At 42.5% G+C, this 27,984-nt stretch overlaps 1 protein-coding gene across 50 annotated transcripts in view; it reads left to right on the top strand.

The window, feature by feature from the left end:
• Window positions 1–27,984, top strand: part of PPP6R3 (protein phosphatase 6 regulatory subunit 3) — a 159,680-nt gene that overhangs the window by 59,704 nt on the left and 71,992 nt on the right. For 34 of the 50 annotated variants that reach the window (XR_012422964.1, XR_012422963.1, XM_074013010.1 and 31 more), the window contains 3 exons: window positions 16,738–16,970; window positions 22,897–23,083; window positions 26,479–26,616. Coding sequence is in view for 48 of the 50 variants with exons in the window: in XM_074013010.1 (XP_073869111.1) it covers window positions 16,744–16,970; window positions 22,897–23,083; window positions 26,479–26,616 (552 nt within the window). In the remaining 2 variants the exon portion in view is untranslated. Of the gene's footprint in view, window positions 1–6,696; window positions 6,918–15,542; window positions 15,638–16,737; window positions 16,971–22,896; window positions 23,084–26,478; window positions 26,617–27,984 lie in introns of all 50 variants that reach the window. The other 16 variants (XM_074013008.1, XM_074012999.1, XM_074013000.1 and 13 more) reach the window with 3 other exon arrangements.

Here is a 27,984-nt window from a genome sequence, read left to right as displayed (position 1 = left end):
TTGTGGTCACTCCTTTGTGAACTCTTAGAGCATCTCATGAAATTATTTTAGAATTATTTTTTTCTCTTTAACTACGTTTTAAGTATTTTGTGAGTAAGCAGCTTTAACTTCTTTGTGTCTTTAGTACTTTTCACAAAATATAGGTATCATTAATAGTTTGGTGGTAGGAGCTAAAATGTCAGAGGCATTTCTCAGGATATTTTTGAGACTTTCTGTCTCTCCCTCCTTGTTGTTTATTTTGTTTTCCTTTGCTGATAGAGATTCTTAGCTTTGGCAGCTTGCGGAACCATTTCTAACCTTTAGTTATTCCTCTTCCTCCTCCTTTTACACATCTCTGCTCGTCAGCATGCTGTCCCACACTAGAGTGAACCCTTCACAGTCTGCAGGAGTCCTAGAATCAATGCCAGGTGGTTACAAGGGTTCCTGGAGAGGAACAGCACTGTGGGTGTAGGGCATTTTAGACCAGGGACTGGCAAACAAAGCATTTATTGCAAAGGCCAGATAATAAATATTTTAGGTTTTGTGGGCGAAGAGGCAAAAAAGAGAATTTTATGAAGGTATTTATATACCAAGAGACACAACAAGTTTTCACAGGCTTTGTTATTGATGAGATTCAAATGTAATAATTGAATTCAATTTTCTGTAATACAGCTCTCTCTTACTAGTGAGAAGACTGGAATTCTTTTTTCTAGGGGGATAATATTTCACCTAATTGGTCTTTAAAGTTAGAGTAGCTCTCATCAAAATGTATTGCAAAGGTACATCAAATCTATTAATATTGATCTGCAGCAAGGTTTTAACATTTTTCATCTTTGGAAATGTCTTTTTACACAGGTAAGTACTCCCACATTCTCTATCAGTCCCCAAGCATATTACTTCAGTTGAGTATATTCATTATTTGGAAGGCATATGTAGAATTCTCTTGGATTCTTCTCTTGATACTTACTTTTTAGCATGTCATTACGTAGTAAATTAATCATTTCTAATTATAGTTTAGGTGAAAGCTCCTTAATTGCACCCCTAAATGGATTTTGAAATATGGAGATTTCCTTTGCCTTTGCATCAAGGTCTGCAAAATGCTATGTAACTGTAGTTTCAGCTCAGAAAACAGGTCCACTGCCAATTTTTTATGGGAATGGAGAGCTCATATCCTACAGGAAGTGTATGAAGCAGCTTGACCTTCCTTATCAACCAGAGAAAGTTGTTTAAATGACATTAATTTAGTAGATGATTCACATATCAGCCATTGAGACTTCAGCAAAGGCAGATTTCTACAGCTGTCTAGTGTTCAGTAAGTGTCATTCACAGCTGTTCTTCTTGTTCAGAAAAATTTCAGTCTTTGCCCTGTGCTCAAAAAATCACAATAAAACTTTACCACATCAAGTTGCTGTGTCAGAGGGCAAGCCAGGATAGTTAAGTCCATGAGTGAATGAAGTTTACTGTTGGTGCTACTGGTTCAGTAACAGGTGATGGATTTCAAAAGTCTCCAAATGCCTGCTGGCGAATAATCAAAGAATAACTGTAAGCTTTAAACACCTTAAATTTTTACAAGTTTTCTAAGTTTGTTGAACTACGCCCTTTATTGTTCTATACACAATCACAATCAGTTGTAGCATGTCCTATCAGATTCTACTATAGGTTGTCTTTTCTCAACTTCTTTGGAAATATTCTGCCTGTAGTTCTTTCATGAAGACTCTTCACAGAGGCTAAGAAGTCAGAGGTATATTGCAAGGTTTATAGCAAAAGATAACAATTGTTCCATCTTTCTCATCTTTGAATTACTCATTTGGGACTGCCACCTTCATCTCTTAGCTGTTTTCTCTTATTTCCACATTTCTAAATAATTTGCCTGTATGTAACTGTTTCTAATCTACTTATCTTCTAATTATGAAGAGGAGGTTTTAGTTCTTACATGGGTAACTCCTTCCCTCCTTCACCTTTTGGATAAAGTCAGTATTAAAGGTATGTATATTTTGGTTAATTATTCCCAAAATCCCTCACAAAATTTGCAAAATTCTCTTCAGTGTGGTCAGATACATCTGGCGGTCAGCTGTGTCTCTTTCTTGGACTCACTTTTTCCACACCCTCTGCCTCATGCCTTCCTCTGTACTGGTTGCACTTGACCTTCTCCGTAGTTGCTGGTGTTTCTCCTCACCTTTCTTCTGGGAGTTGTCTGTCTCTTGATGTCTCCTATTTCTGGTTTCATGTGTTGTCATGTTTTGGTGAAGAACATTCTCCAGTAGCTACCTGAGAAAGTGTGAATAGATCCGTCAGATCTTCCATGTCTGAAAATGTTGGTTTCAAGAATTGATACTAAGTTATGGTCCTTTTTTTGTGTTGTTTTTGTGAGTCCCCCTCCTCCGCACCCACCACTAGAAGGTTTAGATTCTTCATTTCTGCTACCATGGAACTACACTCAGTACATTGGGAGGATCTGTCGCACCACTCATTGTGTTGGCCTGTGCAGGCCCTAAGGAGAGCCACATTTGTTAAGCTCTGGGAAAATTGCTTTCTTCTGTTTCCTACCCGTGCCCCCACCCCCACCACCCCCGACCTTTTTTTTTCCCTTGGCCAAGAGGTGGGTGATATATTATAATATGTTATTCTAAAACTTCTTTTATTTGAATATTGGACTTCCTAAATTAAGTTTTTTGTCTTTTCATGAATTTGTTGGCGTTCTTGGCTGTCGTTTCCTTTTTTCTCCTTTGTCTTTTATTTTGTTGTGTTACTAGAGTTTCCAGAGCAGTGAAGAATGCGTGGGGTTCAACCCACTAAGCATCTGGAAGGTTGCATAATCTTTTCTATTTTCTTACTGGAGCTCCATGTCAGCCCAAATGTAGCCATGTATTGTACCTTTTATATCCGATAGATTTTGGGAAGAGATTTATAAAACAGCATGTTAATCATTTAGTACAACCTTCCTGTCCAGAACAGAAACTCCTTTTGTTCTTACAGAAAATCATCCAGGCTTTGCCAGGGCACCTCCAATTGAGGGGCCTCGCATGCAGCCACAGCCCTCATCTTTAGCAAGTTTTGCTTCTACTGCTTGCAGATAATTGGCACTTTTTACTTACTGGTTCTTATTTCATCATTGGGTACAATACAAGACAGGTCTTTTCCTCTAAGCTTTTAAATATATTCAGAGGTAGTTACTTTATGCCTCCAAGTAGTGAGCCTTTCTGCTGCCCTGACCATCTCTTTGGATGCCATGTGGTTGCCAGACTCTTTGTTTTCCTTCAGAACAGAATCTGCTATTTCCTGGTGTGACGTGATATGCTCAGGGCAGGCCACAGTGGGATTAGTTTCTCCTCTGGTCCCAGACATTGTTTATCTATTACTATATTCTGAGATTTCTTTGCTTATTAGTTACTCATTTGGGACAATCATAATATTAGAACTTTCTATTGGACTTATAATCAACTGAAATCTTTGGACTTTTTTGTTTCTTTTCTTCACTTCAGCAGTTTTCTTCTCCCTGGCCGCCTTCCCATCTTGTTTTTCAGTTTTTGTCTGAAAGGACTTTATATTCATTCATGTTAAATAAATTTTTCTTGATTTGTTGTGTCAAGCAGTGTGACTGCTGACTTGCCCAGCGTTAGCTCTTCCTCTTAGCTTTGTGTTTTCTGTGCATTTTGGCAAGCCTGTGGCATCCTGTGAATCCATGTCATCAGAGCCTCTGGCCACAGGAGCTGAACTTGTCCAGAGCCACCACAAGCACTCTTTAGGCTGAATGCCCAACTATCTTGTCTGGGAGGTGATTCTCCACCCTGTGCACAGAGACTCACGGTTCCTCTTCATGAACTTGTCCTGAGAGCCATTGGATTGCAAGACTGACCTGCTGTTGCTGCCTTCTATAAGCTGAGGTCACACACAGCTGGACTGGGCTGGGTCATGCTCTTGATGACTGCTGCTTTGACTAGGAAGAGTGCACACTTTGGAGCTAGTCATACCTGGGTTTGTATTCTGCTAGCATGTTTACTAGCTCTGGTCTTTCGTAGTAAGTCGTTTGACCTCTCAGAATTTTAGTTTTTCCATCTGCAAAATGAGAACAAAACCATGAAGGTATAGAGTATCTTGTATTTAAAAGCATGAAGCCCAGAGTTTGGCAGTATGGTAGGCACCTAATTGGTAGCTGCTGTTAATAATTATGTTTCCACCTTTATATAAAGTTACAATGTCCAGACAGTTAATGTAATTGTGGAATAGCTAGGAGAGATTGAAGATTGTTTTTCATAAGGAGCTGTAAAGACCATTCTCTGTTGAGCTTTTATTCCTGAGCAGTCTCAGTAGTCTACGAATCTACTTTAACTTTTCTTGCACATTAACTTGCATACTGTAAAACATTTACAAAAGAAATAACTTCCTGAAGGTTAACAGTTTATTGCTGCTTTTCTGAGGCTGTTGAGATAGCCCTGAATACTTAAGGATTATATACAGTCTGATCAAAGTTTGCTAGGGAAGGAAGATTGACGATAATAGCTAAAATTTTAAGAAACTGGCTTTTAAAAGATTTTTTTTGTGACCAAGTTGCCAATTCTGTCTTTCATTGTGGAATTGTTTATAACCACAAAATAAATTTGATAGCTCTTTTCTTAGTCTGAAGACTGCTTCCTTTTGACCATTTGCCAAAAGCATCTCAGTGTGCTCCTGAATTTCTACTTGATTAGGAAAGGCCATTTTCTTTGGGTACATTGTTTGTAAGATGTTTAAATAATAAATGACCATTGTCACTTACCTCAGGTTGGGTGAGTCATAAATGGCACATAACTGGGTTTCACTTAATATAAACTTCACTGACTTGGATTTTCCAAGTTTTCCCTTCACCACATTAGTACGGAATTCCCTTTCTAGCCAAGCAGTTCACCATTTTTCATTTGCTGAGGGCCACCTTGTATCTCTTCAGTTTTGGAGACTTAGAAACTTTCTGTGTTGTTTCAAATAGCCATGCCAATCATAACCATGTTTCCTACTCTCCTCCAGTTACGTGTTGCTTCCTTTCTGATGTTTGACTCATTTGTTTGCTCTTGGAATCCTACCCAGTTTCAGAGATTCCAAGAATCTTGGATGCTTCAGATGGGAAACCTTTCTAGGGCCCATGAGAATTTAGTGATTTGCCTTTGACTTAAAATTTTTTTTAAAATTTTGAGACAGGGTCTTACTCTATCAACCAGGCTGGAGTGCAGTGGCGTGATCTCTGCTTCCCAGACTCAAGTGATCCTTCCACCTCAGCCTCCTGAGTAGCTAGGACTATAGGTGTGCACCACCATGCCCGACTAATTTTTTGTACTTTCTGTGGTGGAGACAAGATCTCCCTTTGTTGCCTAGGCTGGTCTTGAACTCCTGGACTAAAGTGATCCACCTACCACCATCCCCCACAAAGTGCTGAGATTACAGATGTGAGCCACTGGGCCTGGCTAACGTTGACTTTTATCATACCGTCTTACCTGGATTCACACACCCTCACCTCCAGCATGCACACGTGCATCTGGATCCAGCTGGGTATTCCTTGCCTCTCCTCGGTTTCCTTGGTCTCTTAAGAAGACTCCTGGCAAAAACTCGACTACCCTTGTGCCATCCTCTTTACTTGCCTTTCCCCACACAACCCCTCAGTCTCACTTCAGCAAAACTTGTTCTTAGTATAAATAACCCATGCTTTGCTTGTACTTGGACTGAAGTTTTCGAAATTGTGGAAAATAGGCTCAGAAATTGCTGTACATTCAAACTTTCATAATGAGAATTTGTAGAGGAACATGTTACTGTAGTTGCTTTAATTTGAACTAGTTGACAAAAGTAAGACTGGATTTTTTGGTTGGTGGTTGACTTTTTAAATATAAAAGAGAAGTGAGTGATAAGGTTGTACATCTTGTCTTGCTGTTAGCATCCTAGCAGTGTATTTGGAGTTAGTACAGGGTATATATAGGCATTTGCCTTCTGAGGGTTGTGTACTTCCCAGACAGCTTAGAATTCTAAAGGCAAGTATAAATTTGTATAATTTGATACCAAAGTACAGCTCCAGAATGAAGAAAAAGTGGAAATTAGACTTGGAGGAGGCAGAATGCTGGTGGCATTAGAGGAATAATGGTCATTTAGTGTGAAATCTCATAGCGGATGCCTTGGCTTTGAGCACAGAAGCCATTGCAAGGCATCATCTTCTGCCCTGGTGGGCCCCTCTTCATTAGGCTCGCCCCTCTCCAATCTGTCTTTCACGTTGTTGACAGTTACGCATTCACACTCTAGATCTGCTCTTGCAGACTCCAGTGTCTGTCTTAGCACAGTGGGCAATCTCTACAGTGCCCCACCTCGTGCGTCTTAATCCCCTTCCTTTCTTGTCCCACATTTAAGTCATATTCACACTTGGCCAGACCCAAAAGAGGTTTGTCCTCTTCCCTCTCTCTTCACCTTTGTAGGAGATATGAACTCTGTTGAGAGTGTACTAACCACAGCATCATTGTCATCTCCACATCACTTCCAATGTCTGCTTCTGTTCAGAATTGTTTTTGTATGTTATTAAAATACTTAGTTTAATCTCTGCTGTAGATATTTCAATGCACACTTCCCTCAGTTAAAACTCATTGGGTCTGTCTGCTTCTGCAGCAAGTCTGCACAGTGCGTTCACACACAGCCCTTTGTGATCTGGCCTTGTGTTGCCAACCTAATCCTACCACCTACCCAAAGGCTCCTTCTTCTTGTCCTTAGGGTCTTCGCCCTGCTGTGACTCCTGAAGCTACTGGGTCTTCCTGTTCACTGCTTTCAAGGAGGTGTCGCCTGGCCTGGAATATGTTGTGCAGCTCCATTCATCACCTGCTAAATGCTCCATACAGTATTTTGAGGCTCAACTTAGGCTTGACATATAATGAGCTCTTTTTTGGCCAGGCTGTCCTCCCTTGAGCTACCTTTCTGTGGAGCAAGGTTGAAATGTATGCCTTCCTTTCTCTGTTTTCTCTGTTCTCAATTTTATTGTATTTTTCAAGGCTTTAGGGACCATCTGTCGTACTACTCCTGTATTCCTTAACATAATTCATATTAATACTTTAATACCTGTTGGTTACTATAGCATATTAAATGGATTTGATTCCTTTATTTATTCCCAAAGAAAAGCTTGAAATATCAAAGCAGTTTCAAGTTAAAACTGGAAAAGATTCTGGAATACCTGGATGGTAGAAAGCTGATTGCTTTTGACACCTTCTTTGGAAGAAGCAGTTGCAGAGATACAATAAAACTGGGTTTGAGTTTGTATTGCCCTCTTCTCTAAAGAAATATATTGACTCTAGTATGCACCTGATATTTGATTTAATTTGTGTGTCTAGGGGGCTGCACCTTTATGAAATTGACACCTTTACTAAGAATGGAGAAACAGCTACTGCGTGAACTTTCTGTGTTTTGTGGTCTTTTTTCTTAGAAGTTAGTGAGAGCTGCTTTCAAAGACCAGTGGCTTTTACTCCTTTGTGTTCCATGTTTCTGCCCCTTCTTGTGAAAATTTCCCTGGGCATTGAGCTTTGCTGTCAGGGGGAAGAGTTTCTCATTAACTTGCAACACTAAGAGATAACCTCAGTTGGAGTGACTCCGTTTTTCCTGTTAATAGACACTTTCCTCCCTGGCCCTTTCTTAGTGGCATGCAGCTTTTAGCATACCTGGAAGCAATCACCAAACCCTCCTGGAGCCCAGCAGTTTTACATTTGGATCTTGTCAGGCACTGTTCAACTAAGCTTCCTGCATGCGTGAATCCAAGCCTAGAAGGAAGTCCTCAGCCTCCAGGTGTCTGGACACTGCATCAGTAGATGAGCCAGTACGAACAGCCTTGCCTCAGCTTGGTTGTTCAGTACATCCTGTTCCCCAGCCTGCTTATAAACTTGGCCAGAGGTTCGGTGTAAACGCGTCTGCTGCTTATGGAATAATCAAGGGATGCCGTGAGGTCTGTTTTCTTGAGGTTGAGTGAGAATTCTAGTTTTTTGTCCACACTAATCAAATATCTTTGTTTCCCAACATTTTTTTAATGGCCTGGGCATTGCTCCTTCTTCTGAAAATATATTTTGAACTAGCTTATAAAATGAAATCAATTCTCAAAGATATGTACCTGTTTGTGTGTGTGTGTGTGTGTGTTTTATTTTTCAGATGGAGTCTCACTCTGTCACCCAGGCTGGAGTGCAATGGCACGATCTCGGCTCACTGCAGCCTCTGCTGACTGGGTTCAAGTGATTCTCCTGCCTCAGCCTCCTGAGTAGCTGGGATTACAAGTGCCTGCCACTGTGCCCGGCTAACTTTTGTATTTTTAGTAGAGACGGAGTTTCACCATCTTGGCCAGGCTGGTTTTGAACTCCTGACCTTGTGATCCACCCACTTCAGCTGCCCAAAGTGCTGGGATTACAGGTGTGAGCCACCATGCCCAGCTGGTGTGCATCTGTTTTTAAATTTGGCTCCTTAAGGTCTAAACCAGCGATGACCCACCTGTGCCTCTCGAGGAAAGATCTAGCTCTTTGCATTATTTCAAGATGAAGGATTTGAAAACTTTCTTGTTATTGGTATAAATGTTTCTAGAAATTAGAGGCTACAAAACAGTTCTCGTTTTCTTGTGATCTGCTTTTTTTGAGTTGAAGAATGTCTGCCTTCATTTCAAGAATATACATGATTTCACCTGTATGTTTCTGTTTTAAAAGAGAGGAAAAACGTGGCCTATCACCTCTTCTTACCTACCCCACTTTGGCCCTTGTGTGGAAAACATTGTTAGTGATAGTAGCTGTGGAAGGAGATGGGGGGCTGTTTCAGTGCTGAGAGAGACTTTGAATTATAATGTCATTAGAGCGGGGCTGTCTAGTACAGAAGCCACTGGCCATGTGTGACTCTTGAGCATCTGAAATGTGGCTGGTTCAAATTGAGAGGTACTGTGAGCATAAAATACACATTGGATTTGGAAGACTTAGTACCAAAAGAAATAATATAACCCTGTTGGATATATTCTGTTAAAGATACTTTTAAATTTAATGTCATCATTTGTTTTTCTCTTTTACTTTTTGATGTGACTACTAGAACATTTAATGTGTGGCTCATAAGTTTATTTATTATTTCTGTTAGATGGGTCTGACTTGGATGACGTAGAGCTTGTGTAGTTCTAGTAGTTTTAATAGTGGTGGGAGAAGGGAGTGCTGACGGGAGACTTGGGGTGTATAGGAATTAGAACTTGGGCAATGTGTGTTTGCATGTCTTTGTATAAGATCGTGTGAAATTTGTGTGTCAAATATTTTCTTTGTAGTGTTGTGTTAAATATATAGTATTAAAAGTCATAACACATTTTGTTGTCTTAAGTCTTTCCCGTGTGTTTTCTTGGGTGGAAGCAGCTGCTTCTATTTTTGTTCTGTTTGTGCTCCATATGTTTAGGTAGCGGCAGCTTCTACTAGAAATATCTTCTGCGTGTTTATTGCCAGTCTGGCATATGATGTCAGATATTCACTTCGGTGTTGCTATCTTGAGGATTCCAGTGGGACCAGTTATTAAAAGGTATAGACAGAGCTGGTTTCATGGGTGTGGGACCTGTGCAGTCTCACAGGGCTCGGAAACACTTGGATTAATGCTCTGCTGTTTGGATTCTGTCTTGAAATGCATCATAATCTTTGAATCTTTTTCGGAATCTCTAAACATTTTGCTCTGGGCCCAGCTAGTTCTGGGTACAGTTATTTCACAGTTGATAGTGTACAGTTTATTGTTCTTGGATACGAAGTTGCCAAATTTAAGCAGAGTAAGTTCATTTTAGTGGGAGATTTTGAGTTTGAAATTCATTGAAGATCTTGTCATCCTCACAGCTGACTGCTCATTTGTGGGTGGGATCACCAGTAGTTCCTCTCTTCAGAGTTCTAATAGTTTATCTTTTGTCGTTTTTATGGTGTTATGTTCTGCCTCTGTCTTGTTGAATGAAAACCCATTAATATCAGCTTTTTCAGAGGGAGTTTCTGAGATAAATAACACAGTACCGTTTGCACTAGTATGCTTTCCTGTGTTTTTCATGACTATATAGTTATTTTGAATATATGGATTTAAATTTGTGAAGATGTAGATTAAAACAGTCCTCCATTTATGAATTGTAAGCTGTCAGCAGTGGTTTAAAATCAGGCATCAGCAGCATCTGGGGACTAGAGATGCAGAATCTCAGGCCTGAGCCCTGTTTTATTGAGTCAGAATCTGAGACTGTGTTTTATTTATTTATTTGTTTGTTTGTTTATTTTTTAAAATTTTAGGACAGGGTTTCACTCTTGTTCAGGGCGGTATGCAGTGGTATGATCATGGCTCACTACAGCCTCAACATCCCAGGCTCAGGTGATTCTCCCACCTCAGCCTCCTGAGTAGCTGGGACTATAGGTGTGTGCCGCCTGTTGCCCAGGCTGGTCTCAAACTCCTGGGCTCAAGCGTTCTGCCCATTTTGGCTTTCCAGAATGCTGAGATTAGAGACGTGAGCCACCATGCCCAGCCAAGACTGCGTTTTGACAAGGCATTAGGCTATTCATTGCTGTGCCTATGAAAGTTTGGGAAACTTTAAAGCTCACTGATTTCATTGTTGGGTATATTCATTGCCCTAGTAGCTTCTGTTTGCCTGAGTGTGCGTATGTTGGTGCCTGTATTTTCTAGCTGCTACTGTGGGTCTTTCTTATTGACTCTCTGCAACCTGTTTATTTGCTAAGGATACTGAGGCTTAGAGATGAAGTAGCTTTCCTGAGGCCTCAGGACTAGCCAATAGTGGAGCTGGTGTTAGAATCCAGGTCTGTTAAGATTCTTAATAGTCCTAAAAGAGGTTGAGGGGATTTGTATATTTGATGAAAACAAAGCGTTGTAGGTGGTTCACATAAATTATCATTGGACCCTTATTGAATATACTAGCATTCTACTAGCAGTGCCTTGGCAAAGTTCACAGATAGACTGATGTTCTTGTTCTACCTCTTGTAAATAATTTAGCCACTGTACCAGTTCCTAGTTCCTGTGTCAGAGACAGGGTGGCACCTTTTTCCAGAGAATGTCACTGCTTGAATACCTTGAATTCAAGGTACTTGGCCTCAGATTTTGAAAGGCTTTGATATCATGAAGGTATTTTAATAATTTTAGAGGGTCATTAAGTAAAGCAGTTGATCTGCGATGAATAGATTTACTCAACAAATGGATCCTTTGATCCTATTTTGTGTATATAAGATGGCAGTTTTCACTTGTCTTACATTACAGGAAGGTGGGGAACAGCAGACATTGTCCTCTGTGGCATAAAGTAACAGATGACTCCCCAGTGACCTGCTTTCTTAATCTTAGCCCTTTTGGAGAAAACTCCGTTTTCAAACTACTTAATCCAACTTACAAAAAAAACTCTAGGATTTTGAAGAAAGATAGAGGGTAGTTTGGCTTTACTAAACTCTTTGCCCCACTGACTTTGGTGGAAGAAATTATCCCTAAATCCTATTTAAGCACGGTCATGTGCTGCATATATGACGGTGCTCCCATAAGGTTATAATGGGGCTGAAAAATTCCTGTCACCTAATTAATGACTGATATCAATGATTAGTTTGGGGGGATTCTTTAAGGTGATTTTGCTACTTCAGCTAAACAACATCTTTTTTTTTTTTTTTTTTGAGACGGAGTCTCGCTCTGTCGCCCAGGCTGGAGTGCAGTGGCGCGATCTCGGCTCACTGCAAGCTCCGCCTCCCGGGTTCACGCCATTCTCCTGCCTCAGCCTCCCGAGTAGCTGGGACTACAGGCGCCCACAACCGCGCCCGGCTAATTTTTTGTATTTTTAGTAGAGACGGGGTTTCACCGTGGTCTCGATCTCCTGACCTTGTGATCCGCCCGCCTCGGCCTCCCGAAGTGCTGGGATTACAGGCGTGAGCCACCGCGCCCGGCCACAACATCTTAACATGGTAGTGTCTGTTCAGATACACAAATACTTAGCATTGTCACGACTACCTCCGTGTTTCAGTACACAGTAACATGCTGTGTACGTTTATAGCCTAGCAGCAATAGGCTATACCAGATAGTCCAGGTGTGTAGTAGGCTAGACTGTGTAGGTTTGTGTAAGTCACTCCATGATATTCACACAACGACCAAGTCACCTGATGAAGCATTTCTCAGTCTGTATCCCTGTCATTATTCGTTGCATGGCTATGTAGTCTAGGTTGTGAATTTTAAAGGATATTTATGTTTACTAAAAACAAGTTGTTGAAGTTCTGACATTTTGGTTTTTCTGCATATTTTAGAGTAGTTATATTTTTTAAAGGACTCCATTTTACCCCAGGGCTCTGGCCAGTTGAACTTTGTAACTGTTATTTCATACCTGGCTTCTTCCTACTTGAAAGAGTACAAATAGGAGTGAAGGCCGAGCAGGGATGACTCACTTACCAGTGCCATTTGTTCCCAGTCAGCTTGCTGTTTGGCTAAAATGTAAAATACGTAATTTTTGCATAAGGAATTAGCTGTGGATATATCTTGGTTTTGAGTTTGTAGTATGTCCAGTACAAAGATGTATATTTCAAAGTGTTCTTATCTGAAAAATGCTATTCTAACTCTGAATAGTGGGGAGCAAAAGGAATTAGTTGGCTGAATGTGGTGGCTCACACCTGTAGTCCCAGCACTTTGAGAGGCTGAGGTGGTCGATTGCTTGAGGCTAGGAGATTGCTTGAGACCAGCCTGAGCAACATAGTGAGACCCTGTCTCTACAGAATTACAAAAAAAATTAGCCAGGTGTGGTGTTACAGGGCTATAGTCTCAGCTACTCTGGAGGCTGAGGTGGGAGGATCACCTGAGTCCGGGAGGCAGAGGTTGTAGTGAGCCAGGATAGTTGCTAAAGAACTCCTTTTCTTGTGTTTAAATCTCAAGTTTAAAATCAGTGTACTAAACCCACAAAGTCATGGCTGGGGAATTGGAGAACCTGATTCATGAGTTAGGCCACGCTGCAGGAGCACACAGGCTCTGCTACAGGAAGGTTGCTTCTGGCTCACTGGAACAGCATTGGCAGGAACTTAGAGCAGTAGGTGACTTTCTTCCATGTGGTGATTTGGGGACCAAGGCATGTTCCATGTTCTGGTTCTACCATCCCTCAGGGTCTTTTGGTCTTTCAGCATTCAGCCAGATACAGGTGAAGGACCATGGGAGGTTTGATGGCTCCTGGCACGATGGAGGAAACTCTGTCATGTGGCCACACCTATATGGTGAGTGCCCCAGGAAGGGGAGAATGGAGATGGGCGACTGTCAGCACCTCACTGGGCAGGGTGCAAGGGCTGTGGGGTAGGTGTTGGGTGGATTCAGGAGACTGCAGAAAGCAAAGTGGGTGTTAGTGGGACTTTTATTTCCTCTGGAACAAAGGACACTACACTTTTCTGTGAAAGACTAGGTAGTAAATATTTTAGACTTTGTGGGCCGCAGATGGCCTCTATCATATATTCTTTTTTTTTTCTTAAAACAACCCTTAAAAAATGTCAAAATCATTCATAGCTGGCAGGCTGTGAGCTGGATTTGGTTTGCCAACACCTCTTCTTACTTCATCACAACTAATTATCTCTCTTCTTTATAAACCCAGTATTAATGAGTTTCCTTTATAGTAAGGTTGAGATTTTGGAAGTCAGTTTTTACTTGAGGCAAATAAGTTGTATCTTGATTCATAATTCAGAAGTGTCATTTTATCTAGTTTTTAGACATAGCTTGTCACCTGATTGGTGAATGTATACCCTGTTTATTATTAGCTAAAAATAAGTGCTTGATATTAGATTCACTTTTTTTCTGATTTATTTCTTAGTATTTTTCATACTTTGCCTTTAATACTAAGTATGGGGAATAGTAGTAAAAATATATTTTAAAAAAAGGTTTTGTGATTTTTAAGAACACAGAGGAGCATGAGCTGTATTACTCCACCGGAAGCATTGGTGGGTGGCGCTGGCGTTGTTATTCCGTGCCCTCAGACAGCGAACGGTGGCGCTGGCGTTGTTATTCCGTGCCCTCAGACAGTGAACCACTTCTCTTCCTCTGTGGGAATGGAAACCCAACTTTTTCCCTCTTCCATTGAAGTTATCTTTTGTCTTTTTTTCTACTTGTTAGTTGTATTAGTATAAAATGGCATAATAAAGTTATTTTGTTTACCATTTCCCACTCGTCTGAAAATCGCAAAAAGCATTTATTGCTAAGGTTTATATCCACTGACCTTTTCCCCAAAGTTCTTTTCCTGTTACTTGTATGTCGTCTTTGCCGTTATTTCTTTAATATTTGTGTTAGAAGTAGCTTGCTCTTATTTCCTTCACTGGCAGATGTGTTACATTGCCCACTGGGTGGCTTCTGTGGATGCCCCTACCCACCCCTCGTCTTGAGCAGAGAAGTCCTGTTAGCTTAGGACCATAGTGGCTGCTGTCAGTGTGAGGAGTTGTGCTTCTCTAGCATGGTCTGTGATGTCATTTGGACATAATTATTAGACTAATCCAATAGAGGAACGAGACAGCCCTGCCGCTGACTGTGGGCCACTGCTTTGTGTCATCCCACAGAGCTTTGTGCTGAACGTCAGTCCTCCACATCGACTCCTCTTGTAAGATGGTGTGTCCAGCCATCACAATGGCTGCCATCCTTAAATATGTCTTGGTCCTGTTGCTGCTAATTGATATGAGCTTGTCGCCATGTGTCCTTTAAAGAATTTAAAGGTTTTTTTTTTTTTAAAAAAACAAGGAAGACTTTTGTAACACCCTTCACTTTTTATAATATTCCTATTTAAAACTTGTTCTTTTAAGGAGCTTTTGAAAGCTTCATTAAAACTGTGCTTGGCTGGGCACGGTAACTCATGCCTGTAATCCCAGCACTTGGGGAGGCTGAGACAGGTGGATCACTTGAGGTTAGGAGTTTGAGACCAGCTTGGCCAACGTTATGAAACCCTGTCTCTACTAAAGATACAAAAAAAAAAAAAAAAAAAAAATCAGCCGGGTGTGATGGCATGCTGTAATCCTAGCTACTTGGGAGGCTGAGGTAGGGATTACTTGAACCCGGGAGGCAGAGGTTGCAGTGAGCTGAGATCATGCCACTGTACTCCAGCCTGGGTGACAGAACAAGACCCTGTCTCACAAAAAAACTCTACCTATGTTTTAAATAATATGCTCATATACTTAAGAATAAAATGTTCAGTGATCTCACTGCCTATCCTGTGAAGTGGATCTACTTTTTACAGAGCCTTGAGTAACCTGCCATGGTACAGAGTTTGTTTTCCTTCTTTTATTCCTGGATTGATCAGTGTTTATACTAGCAGTGTCAGTGATTTTGCCCTCTATGATCTCTATTTAAAAAAATTTTTTCTTTTTTTTGAGGCAGATGTTCATAAAAGCATAAAATCAGGATATATTCCTGCCTGATCTCCTAATGTAGGTGGGTATTTTTTGTTGTGTTTTTTTGTTTTTTGTTTTTTTATGGAAATAGGGTCCTCACCCTGTTGCCCTGCTGGAGTATAGTAGCACAATCATGGTTTACTACAGCCTCAGCCTCCTTAGTAGCTGGTACTACAGGAGTGTGCCACAATGCCTGGCTAATTTTTTGAAATTTTTTTTTTCTTACAGACATGAGGTCTCACTATGTTGCATAGGCCGATCTTGAACTCCTAACCTCAAGTGATCCTCCCGCCTTGGTGCCTGCCAAAGTGCCGGGATTACAGGTGTGAGCCACTGTGCCCGGCCCAAATACATACTTCTAAAAATATGTGCTATGCATGGACTACCATCCTTTGCGGCCTCCTTCCTTTTACCTAGGCTCTTGTAAATAGCATGTGGATAGTCATGCTTTTTTGGAGATAATGATAATGGGACACCTCACTAAGTGGGTAGTGAAGCTCCAGCTTATACATAGGTTTCGTTTAGGGGTTACAGAGAGTCAGTATGTATTACCAAACTCCGGTTTAGGAATTCTGCAGTGAGCATATAGACAGACTTTGAATGGTCTACTGAGGTCTTTACTGTGATGCCATCATCCCGTCATGTATCTCAAAAGTGGCTTTTGAGATCATTCCATCATGAATGGCAGCCTTTAGATCATGTAGTGAGCCCTCTGTTTTATGTTTCCGTTTGTAACAAATAAGTACCTTTTTTAGCTCTATAATTTGAAGTAACAAACTCTGTTTTCCTTGTTGAGGAAGGATGGGCATGAAGCTGAGGAACGAATATGTATGTGGCGTAGTGATTGGGTTTCATTGTCATGTTTTGCTAGTAACCAGAGGAGAAGCAGTTTCTCTAACTCCTCGAGAATTAGTTTTCAGTTTTTAGTAGTATATTAAAAATGGCACAGATTTTACCAGTTTATTTCTTCAGGCTTTTGACTATGAAAGTACTGATTTGCAGTGATTATTTAGTTCTTAGTCTTCTGAAGCCTTCTAGATATTTAGGCCTCACTGCTTATCACTTGTTGCTGAAGATATTCTGTCCTTCACCGTTAAGAAAAGAGTGACTTTTCTCTTTTCCCAGCATCACTTCTTAACAAAGTATGGATGAATTACTTTTGCAGGTTAAAATCGTCCCAAGTGTTAGCTTTGAGCATTTTCAAGTCAAAATTTTTTATCAATTAAAATATTTTCTTTTTTGAGAAGGAAAAAATTCTGCCAGTTATGCTTTAGAAAGTATTTTATAGGTTCAGTGTGAAGCTTATTTAACTTATGTGAGCGAAGTTGGCATTTTAGACTATAAAACTGAACTGAAATATGAATTATGGAAAATTAATTTGTAAAGTTGAAATTTTATGAAATACTTTCTGCATTTTGTTTAGACCAGCATGTTTTGGAAATTTGATCTTCATTCATCATCCCACATAGACACACTTCTAGAAAGAGAAGATGTAACACTGAAGGAGTTAATGGATGAGGAAGATGTTTTACAGGAATGTAAAGCCCAGAACCGCAAACTTATAGAGTTTCTGTTAAAAGCAGAATGTCTCGAAGATTTAGTCTCATTCATTATAGAAGAACCACCTCAAGACATGGATGAAAAGATCAGATACAAGTAAGACAATTCAATCTTTTCTCTAGAGTGGGACTAAAGTGAATTGGGGGTAGAATATACAGCTCTTGTTCAAGGATTCTCCAGTGTGACTGTCGCCATTTACAGAAGGGTAAGATAGTCAAGAATGACAGGCTCAGTGGAGCACAAAATCCATTCTAGCAGTAAGTCCAGGGAATCACAAGAGTTTAAAATGAGTGTTCTGAATTTCATTCAAAGGTTTTCTGGAAAGGCAGCGTGCTTTGTAAACAATGATGACAAATGTCTCAAAAATAGTAAGATGATTAAAATATTTACTTTACAAATAGGAAGATGGACATTATGTGACTACGCAAAATCGCACAGCAAATCTAAGTCAGAACTTGGGGTTACTGAGAGCATTGCTTATACAATAAATTCTGACCTTTTATCAGCTGAAAATAAAGGAATGGGTATTAGTGAACATCAGTGTAGCTGGTCACACCATGGGTAACTACAGTGGATTTTGTCTGCTAGTTTAATCTGCTTACAAAGAGAACGACAGTACAGTGAGAATCCATTATTACCATCACTATAACACTTTTTATACAAACCCCTGGAAACTCCATAGGTATGTAAAGTATTGGGGCTTCAGTTAATTATTTCTCCATATCCAACTCTATTGAAATATTTGGCTCTTTTCCCTCCAGAAGATAGAGCAACTTCAGAAACAAAAATTGATGCATTACATAAACTTAATGGAATAGGAAGAATTAGGCTTTTAGTAGTGTCTCTCTTGCCATTTCTCCCTCAGTTTCCCTTTCTTTTCAGACATCTTTTCCTTTCTTCTTGGGGAGAAATGTGTTGTTGGGGAAATACTTGTTAACGCTTTCAAGTTGCTAGTGGCTTAGGTCTTCAAAGATGCCATGTTCTCTGCCAACCATTAACATTGACACCTAGCATTTAGTGAAAGCCTTCACTCAGAGATTAGTGTCTTAAAAAAGAGGAGGAAAGGCCGGACGCGGTGGTTCATGCCTGTAATCCCAGCACTGTGGGAGGCTGAGGCGGGTAGATCACGTGAGGTCAGTAGTTTGAGACCAACCTGGCCAACATGGTGAAACCCTGAGTCTACTAAAACTACAAAAATTAGCTGGGCCTGTTGGCAGGCGCCTGTAATCCCAGCTACTCAGGAGACTGAGGCAGGAGAATCACTTGAACCCGGGAGGCCGTGGCAGACATGCTAGTGTGCTCTCATCCCCCAAACGATAGACACTTTGCTACTTGGAATTCCCTTCACAGTGAACTAGTGTATGGGTGGTGCTACTTGAATTGGGGCTCATCCGTGTAGGAGGGGTGTGATATGCATCAGAGAGCACAGGTTTTGGATCCGCCCCTTCAGAGGAGTATGACCCTCTTCTCTTCCAATCTCTGAGAGCTTGGGCAGGGATCTTACCCTTCTTGGGTCTGTTTCCTCACATGCTGAGTGAGGCTAGTGATGTTTTAATCATTGAAGAGTAGGCATGCCTTCCATGAAGGGCTTACTTTCTCCAAAAGAAGTAGTGGCCCCTCCCACCCATTATAACTGTGTGGCACTTGTATTGTGTTGCTTTGCCAGTGTTTTTGCCTTTGAGGTGGCAAGAGCAAATGCGCCTCCTCTGGACACAGCCTTCTGCATGGTACCATTTTGAAGGAGCACCATTTGAGTTGGATAGGGCAGTACTCTGCCATGCTTCTGGCCTGAGCAGAGTCACCACCTGTGTGTAATGTACCTTGGATGATGCCACAGCTAGATGAGCATAGAGGGGTTTTTCAGCTGGGATCTGAAAGTGTTTTAGGGTTATGGTTGACTACAGTCATTTAAGGAAGTTTAGACTGGGATTGTGTAGTTTTGGGATGAAAGAGTAATTGCTGTATTGGGGTAAACCAGACTAAAAAGCCCACCAATAGTTTGTCAGGTAAGACCTCTGGAGAAAAATGGAGCATGACGAGACAGGGAATGCTAAAGGTGGTGGAGTGGGCAGAGGAGCTCAGGGAAGGCCTAATTAAGATGGTGCCATCTCGTCAGAGCCATGCAGGAATTAAGGGGGTTGCCAAGTGGGTACTTAAAACAAGGAACATCCAGGCAGAGGGAACAGCAAGTATGGAAGCCCTAATGTGCTCGTGTGCGTGGTGTACCCCAAGAACATGTGGGCAGCCAGAGAAGCGGCAGCATTGTGAATGAGGGAAAATGGAAGGTGGGAGAGTTGGGGTGAAGTTGGAGCACCTCTAGAGACAGGCCATACAGGGCCTGGTAGGCTCAGCCAGGATGCTTGCTATGCTTGGGACAAGATGGGAAGCCACCAGAGGGTTTTGAGCAAGTATGTGCCATAGTCTGACTTTGTTCCCGGGAGTGCTGTGCCTGCTCTGTGGTTAGGGACTGTAGGAGGACAGAAGTGGAAGTACAGTTGGCTGCAGTGATCAGCAGAGAATAATAAGATCTTAGTGGACGTGATTGGTGAGAAGCAGTCAGATTCCCGGAGGCACTAGATGAAGTTAGAACTCAAGGGGTTTCCTCTAGGTATGGAATGGGAGATAAAGTGTCAAGAGTGACTATGAGGATTTTGGCCTGGGCAGTTGAGAGGATGGAGTGGCTTTATGGCAGTGAAGAAAGATTGCAGAGGGAAAGGGCAGGAGTTTGGGTCTGGCCCTGTCACATTTGAAATGCCTGTTAGACGTGAGGCAGAGATGAGGCCTAGCAGCAGGTAGACGGAGGACATGTAAAGCCATGAGGCTGAATGAGATTGCCGGCGGAGCTGGAAGAAAGCTTCCGAAACTGGAGATGGGTAGTATGGGCTGGCCAGGGTTCCACTGAGGGATGGATGAGTGACTGGATGCAAGAGGAGAACCTGGGGGCTGCTACCCCGGAAACCAGGGGAAAGTCTGGCTTCAGGAAGGAGAGGGGGACAGTGGGTTAGGGGTACTGCTCATAAAAAACCACTCGGTTTGTAACGTGGAGATCATGGGCCCCATCAGTGCAGGTTCTTTAGAGGGGCCCGGGTGAAAGCCTGGAGACAAGCAGAGACAATTCTTTTTAAGTGATTTCCTGTAACAGGAGCAGAAAGGAAGTGGTAGGTCGAGGCAGATGTGGAGTCAGGGGCGGTGTGCGGTTTTGTTTTTTCCTAAATGGAAGTGATGACCTGTGAGAATGTTGCAGCACAGAGGAAGCACAGCCAGTGTGAGGGAGCAGGCCACTGAGCGATGCGTTGTGCTGGATGGGCGGGGGTGGGGGCATGTGGTCCAGAGCACACATGCAGGATGACCTCAGGAGCACGGGCTGCTCCCCTGGAGCAGGGAGGAAGCACCTAGGTGTAGGTCGGGATGTGGTAGGGCTGGGACCTCTTCTGATTGCCTCCTCTGTGTTCTCAGGCAAAGGAAGTGAGGTCAGAGCCTGTGGAGGAGGAGGGGCCTTGCTGAGGGTGGAGTGGAGGCATCTTCGGGTGCTTGGGAAGCTGCTGCCCCCCCCCCTTTTTTTTTTTTTTAAAGCCAGAGTCTTGCTCTGTCGCCCAGGCTGGAGTGCAGTGGCACAGTCATAGCTGGCTGCAACCTCCGCCTCTCAGGTTCAAGTGTTTCCTGTGCCTCAGCCTCCTGAATAGCTGAGACTACAGGCATGTACCACCATACCTGGTAAATGTTTGTGTTTTTAGTAGAGATGGGGTTTTGCCATATTGGCCAGGCTGGTCTTGAACTCCTGACCTCAGGTGATCCACCTGTCTTGGCCTCCCAAAGTACTGGGACTGTTGGTGTGAGCCACTGCGCTCGGCCTTGAGAAGCTTCTTGAATGTTAAGGAGGGAGGGAAGGAGAATAGCCCCAGCCTGTGTGGAGCCAGAACTCTGAGCTTTTTGTGTAATGGCTAACATTATGCATGCTTCTTGAGTTGGGTCATACCACCCAGTCACCTAGAAAAAGTGAACAAATTTTAAAGTTGCTCATCTGGACTTTGTCAGAGTTTGGAGAAAACACTCATGCATTTGATTCACAGCCAGGAGTCCGCTGCCTTTCACTGAGTCCTCTATTTGTCAGCAGTTTCCACATTAAGACAGTTGAGTGAGTGCAACTCCCCAACCCACCCTAGCAGCATTCTGCCATTTTATAGTGAAAATAAAGAGGAATGAAAACAGCTGTCATTTTTTAAGCACTTATTTACTTTATGCCAGGCCCTCTTCCCAGCCTTTTTTACTCCTCTCCTCCATAAGATAAGGACAATAGTCCTTAATCTTACTAACTTGGAAACTGAGGCCCAGAGAGGTTAAGTAACTTGCCCAAGGTTATACAGCATGTAAGTGGTAGAGGCTGGTTTTGAACTTAGCTAGTGTGACTCTAGTTGCTGCACCTATAACCACTGTATCAGCCCACTCCTGGGATAATGGGTACTTTACAGGGGTTTATATTCTGGCATGTTGAAGCCCATGTTATGTAAATTGAGAGAGACTTTACTTCCCAAAGACCCATACATCTGCCAGGTCTGTTTTTTTTCCTTTTCTGTTTTCTTTATACAAAGGCTTATTTCGGGACCTTCTCATACTCTTCTGTCTTCAGGCCTCACATCAGAGCCTGTCAAGTGCTGCAGCGTTCTGGTTCATCACCAGTGGTCTTTTTGTGCCAGGGTCTTGCTGCAGGCAGCACTTGCTTGCCTTGGATGCCCCAGGTGTGTCCTATATGTGTCTCTCCCGCCCCAGTCTTCCCTGGTTTCTTTTGTCGTACAGCCACGTTTGGCTATTTTGCCATCTCCCTGTCTTGCTCGGCCTTTGAGCTTGCCACTCCTGATGACTGGTTGGGGCACTGGGTCCTGGCTATTTAGCAGGGAGGAGTGTAAGAGCAGAGTAATCCTGGGTCAGCTAGAGTATCGTCTGGATAGGCTCAACGTCTCTGTTGTTACTAGTGAAAACAGACACGAGATTGTGGTAGAAGGAGTAAGTGGAGAAAATGGACCTGCTGCCTGTTTGCGGAGGGTCAGTGGTCTGGTCGTCAGAGGCAAGCATGCTTTAGGGGGTGCAGGCATTTCTAAAGCCGTGGGATCTGTAGAAGAGCCTGTGTGGTTCCATCCAGAGCAGGTGTCATGTTCTTAGCTGTGGGCCTGTATCCTACAGGAGAGAGAGCACGGTGAAGACTGACAGTGGACTGATTTTGTGTCTGTGCTAATCTCCAGATACTGGAAGGCTGATGTGGAGAGCACTAGTTTTGTTTTGTTTTGGTTTTGACACAAGGTCTCACTCTTGTCCAGGCTGGAGTGCAACAGTTATAGCACACTGTAGCCTCAAACTTGTGGGCTCAAGTGATCCTCTAATCTCAGCCTCCTAAATAGCTAGGACTACATTATTTTGGTATACTGCTTCCTGCCTTGGTAGCCTAGGCTGATGTCCTCTTCCCTGCTTCATTATAGTAGGATGCTTACTCTCTTAAGATGTAATATAGACTGAAAACAACTTCGTAGTACCATTTGCAACCCATCTAAAGATAAAGGCTGGTCCAGGTCCCTACAGAGTGTCTTAAGTCATTACCAGGTGCTGTGTGCAGTGCAATTTCCTGGAAACCAGTGTGCTCCACAGTTGTCCGCAAGCTATGCTGCTTCCCATGCCAGAGGAGGCTGTAGCCCGACGGCTCGCACCTCCAGCCGCTTTTCTCGCTGATCATGGAGAAGGCCCGGGCCCTGCAGCATGACCTCCCTGGGCTCCAGAGTACTAGGTGTGCTCTAGTTTTTTCAGGGAAAATGTATTCTTATTAAAGCTTGGTTTAAAAACAATTTTTTAGATAGTAGAAAATTTATTTTAGTCTGGAGGTTGGTTGAACAGAATGAATTGAAATGATTTCCTGATTCCCAGTAAATGATTTTATTGTTCTCACAAAATCTCGGGAAGCCTTTCTGATTTGTGTTTATCTTTATATAATTAAACTGTTAATAAAGATGATGATGTAAGTATCCTGTTCTTCTAGGTATCCAAATATATCTTGTGAGTTGCTCACTTCTGATGTCTCCCAGATGAATGATAGACTGGGAGAAGATGAATCCTTGCTAATGAAATTATATAGCTTCCTCCTAAACGATTCCCCTTTGAACCCACTACTTGCCAGTTTCTTCAGCAAGGTGCTAAGTATTCTTATCAGCAGAAAACCAGAACAGGTAAATATGATTTTCCGAAAGGTAAGTATTAGGCTGATCATCCCCTTGAGGTGATCCCCCAGTCGCTGTTGCTTTAGAGTTCTAAGAGAATGTATTTTAAACCTTAAACATTCTAAGCACTCACATACTATTTATACATTGACGAATATTTCTAATATGGTATAATCTCAAATTTCACGTAATTTGTTAGCATACTTTGGTTTCCTCTTTTGACAAGTGGGTAGAAGATGAGAATATTGGGTACCCATTTGTGAAGACAGGGCTTAACTAAGATGGCAAGTGTAATAACTAAGCCATTGAATATGTCAACAAACGCTTTGTTTTGTTTTTCCCCTATTGATGATCACAGATGAAGCTTAAACCAAAAACCTTTCCCACAAATGTAATTGGTGATTGGTTTGTACTAATGGTGATTCTGTTTTGATTCTACTCAAAACTGCTCCAGTGTCAGGCTTGAGACATCTGAGTGTATAGACTGCTGTATACATTTGTAGCTCTGCTGTTCATATCCAGTGTGGTTTGACAAAAACTTCACTTGGTTCTTTAAGTGTGGTCCCTGAAGCAGCAGCACCTCAGTAGAGAATTTTGTTAGAAATGTAAGTTCTTTTTTTTTGGAGTCTTACTCTGTCGCCCAGGCTGGAGTGCAGTGGCCGGATCTCAGCTCACTGCAAGTTCCGCCTCCTGGGTTTACACCATTCTCCTACCTCAGCCTCCCGAGTAGCTGGGACTACAGGCGCCCGCCAACCCGCCCAGCTAGTTTTTTTGCATTTTTTAGTAGAGATGGGGTTTCACTGTGTTAGCCAGGATGGTCTCGATCTCCTGACCTTGTGATCCGCCCGTCTCGGCCTCCCAAAGTACTGGGATTACAGGCTTGAGCCACCGCGCCCGGCCAGAAATGTAAGTTCTTGAGCCCTATTCCACACCTGCTGAATCAGAAACTCTGAGGGGTGGGCCCTACAATCTGGGTTTTAGCAAGCCTTCAGCTAACTCTGATGCATGCTGACATTTGAGAACCTCTGCTTTAGTGGATATTGTTGTGAAAAAGGATCTGCTTATCTGGAGATTTTAGTCATTTTATGGAAATAGGCACCCAGGGAACAACTAGAGCCTCAGATATTCAAGTATAAACTATAGCAGATTTGCCAGAATTGCAACAAGTATGGGTGTGATGATACGGGGTAAAAGTGGTCAAACCAGTTGGTCCTGCCATCCTTCATGATAGAAAATGGCTCTGGGTGACCCATTCTTGCTCTCAGCACTTGTGGAAGGAGTGGAGCTATTTTGGGCCCAGTGTGTCCTGTCCTATGCCAAGGTAAAGTGGATACATGTTTTATTTTAGAAAGAGATACCATTCTTTCTTTCTTTCACTTAATGGAGTAGGATAAGCTTCCTAAGTTGATTGGAAATAAGATTCTTTTCACTTTGGTAGTAATCCCCAAATCATGATTACTCTAATGTAGATTGTCTGTTTTTTTCTGCCTTCTAGTTAGAAATACAAGAACTGCTGGCTGTTTTAGGAGAGTGGAAGCCAACCTATCACCCTGATATTACCAGGCAGTTCTCAGGGCTGGTTGTTACAGCCATTATCCAGACATTATGCTTCATTGTGCTTTTTCTCCTCACTTCTGTGCTGTTGGGACCCAAGTTTGCAAGCCCCGATTTTCAGTGTACACATAGAGAGAATACACTTAAAACTTTATGGGGCCTTGAGTATTTTGTATTAGACGTCAGAGTCCAACCCGACATTCTATCTGTGTAGAGATGATGGCACTTGCCAGTTACATTCTGAGACAAGAGCCCCTCGGCCTTTTGCTTGTTACACTTCCCTGTCACAACTGTATGAATGATAGCAAGAGGATTCAGTGGCTGTGGGTTAAGATCAAACCTGGCATTTCTCTATCCTTTGCAAGTAGGAGTGTAAATAAAGGTTTTCTGTTATGTGATAGTATTAGTAGGGATCTATGCAACTGTAAGGAAGGACAAAAATTGAGACTCAACTGGCTTAACCAGTAAAGGCATTTGTTAGCTCATGGAACAGAAAGTTGCGTAGTGGGGCATCTTCAGTGCTGCATGAGTCAGCACCCCAGTGGGGTCATCTGGGCCACAGGTCCCTGTTGTTAGTGCTGTACTGTCCACCACACTAGCTCGGGTTTGTTCCTTTGGGCTTCAGGTCTGCTGTTTCTGGCACTGAATTATGGAATACTTGGTCACATGTGACTTTTTTCATCCTTTCTCCTCTACTGTCCTTTTAAAAACTATTGTGGGACCCAATTGTGAGTGAATTATTTATGTGTCATGTCATTTCTTGAAGTTTTATATCATAATGCTTGACCTCATTGTCTAGAGAAGCAACGTGTGTTGGTTAATCCTGTATTTATACTTAATTGTATGAAGCAGTTTTAGTTGTCATCTCTGGCTATTAGACTTCATATGACCTAATGGAAAGATTGTGGCTTTTGTGGCATACAAATCCAAGTTTAAATCCCAGGCAGCCACCTTTTAGCTCTGGAAGATACTTTCTGAGCCTTGGTTTCCTCATCTCTAATGGGGTGTGGGGGTGGGAGTGAGTTATTCAACCCCCCCATGTCCCAGGGCTTTTGAGAAATTTCAGTAAGATCCTGTTATAGCAGCTGCCACACTCCCCCTGGGACTCACAGAGGGTTTGGGAATAGATGACATGTGCACATGAACAGAGGCAGAGGCAACGAGGCTGCATGGGACACGGGGATGCGTGGGACAGAGTCATCTCCCTGATCTCCCAGTGCAGAAGAGGCCAGCAACAGGGGCCTGATTTCCGTGGCTATTCTCACGTTCCTTCAGGGTAGCTCTCTGCCTCTCCACCAGCTGCCCTTCTTGTGCTAAGCTATTGGAGTGAATTGGTGAAGTCAAAATCCAAGGCGATGTTTGTGTAGCCAGGTGAGTTAGTTACTTTGACTGGAGTAGAAATGTTTGTTTTGAAATTTTTTTCTCATACTTGTTAGGGTCCAATTAGGATTTTGAATGTTACTCATTTTGGTGCAGAATCTTAACAGACTTGCTTTATGTTCATAAACTGTAAAATGGTATATTCTCTTGCTCTTTATAGGGATATTAAATTTTTGATCCCCATTCTTTGAGAATGAATAATGGAAGTGAATAGAAATAAAAGATTCTGTTAAGTTGTATTTGTATTAATGGACATGTGCTAATTTAGGGTTTTTTTTCCCAAGGGGTTTTTGAGTGTTGTAACTATCAGCCAGGCTTTCCAATTTGATATCTTGTTGGTAATTCAGGATTTGCCATTTCTCAACCTAAAGTAGTGATAAAATTGGGAGGAGTGGGGGTTGGGACTTAAAAGGTAAAGTTTATAGTTTCCAAGTTACATGTCTTTCAGTTTCTGATCTGTTTTTCTCTAGATTGTGGATTTCTTAAAGAAGAAGCATGATTTTGTAGACCTTATTATAAAGCACATAGGAACTTCTGCTATCATGGATTTGTTGCTCAGGCTCCTGACATGTATTGAACCTCCACAGCCCAGGCAAGATGTACTGAATGTGAGTAGAATTCTGACCTGCTGTTGACTGGGGTTAGGGTGCTGGCATGTGAGCCCACCAGGCTGCTGTGTGCTGGGAGGGATTGCATGGGATTAGGGTACTTGGTAGCAGAGAGTTGTCTGGGGAGCAGGTAACAGGGTGGGGGAGAAAGGTTGTTCCAAGATAGGAAGAGATCCAGATTTTGCAGAGCTAGAATTTCAGATGGGCATATCCGTAGGTGTGTGGAATGTTTTGTTGTGAGTGTTTTTTCCTTTTTGCTGGTTTGCTTTTTATGGGGGTGGCGAGACATTATGGGTTGAGCATTTGTCTTAAATCTGGGCCTGATGGTAAAAGCAGAAATGAGAGGGTTGGGAGCTCGAAGTCCCATATGAGTATGTTGTGAGGCCACACTCTTCAGGGCCACCTCTGAAGGTCAAAACGGAGAGGTGTTGATAACATCCAGTGATTCAGACTTCAGAAGTAATTCTCTTCTCATGGGTACCTAGGAACAAAGGATAAGGAGAGCAGAGTTTACTTTGAGAAGGACATATTTTAAAATGTAGACAAATGGTGATTTTTAGGATGTATGCCTCCTGAATAGATGTCTTAGGTGGAATTTGGGTGGGAAGAAGGGGAGGGTGTGAGTAACTTGAAAATAAGGTTTCTCCCAGGCTCCCATCTCTGCCTTCTCTTCTTGTCTTTTGTGTCTTCTCCTCTTCCTTTCTTTTTTGAGTTGGAGTCTCACTCTGTCACCCAGGCTGGAGTGCAGTGGCATGATCTCGGCTCACTGCAACCTCCGCCTCCCAGGTTCAAGCAGTTCTCCTGTTTCAGTCTCCTGAGTAGCTGGGATTACAGATGTCTGCCACCACACCTGGCTAATTTTTGTATTTTTAGTAGAGACAGGGTTTCACCATGTTGGCCAGGCTGGTCTCCAACTCCTGATCTCAGGTGATCCGCCCTCCTCGGCCTCCCAAAGTGCTGGGATTACAGGTGTGAGCCACCGCGCCTGGTCCCTCTCCCTTTCTTTCCTTTCTCGGAAGCTTTGTGAACCATGCTTCAGTCTATCTGTCTTTAATACTAACCTGCAACCTTAGAACTTACTCATTTCTTTGGAAATGAGTTTTGTTGAAAATGCTAGTTATTATTTAAGATCTCAAGGACTAGAAGGAGGGCCTATGAGGAGGAAGGTCTTTCAGGTGGTGCCCAGGGCAGGGCATGTTCCACTGAGGTAGGGAGGTGTGCCAGGTGTGCATTTATGTGATGGGGTCAGAGCTGGGTTTGTTGGTGACCCAGGCACTGTGATCACTGTGAGTAAACAGCTGGGTGTATCTAGTGGATGTCCTGGGACTTGTCTCTTGGCAGGGACCTTAAATTGGGACACCTGTCCTT

The sequence above is a fragment of the Macaca fascicularis genome, chromosome 14 (assembly GCF_037993035.2).
Source record: "Macaca fascicularis isolate 582-1 chromosome 14, T2T-MFA8v1.1".
In the NCBI taxonomy this organism is placed as follows: domain Eukaryota; kingdom Metazoa; phylum Chordata; class Mammalia; order Primates; family Cercopithecidae; genus Macaca; species Macaca fascicularis.
This window is presented reverse-complemented; position numbering and strand designations above follow the sequence as displayed.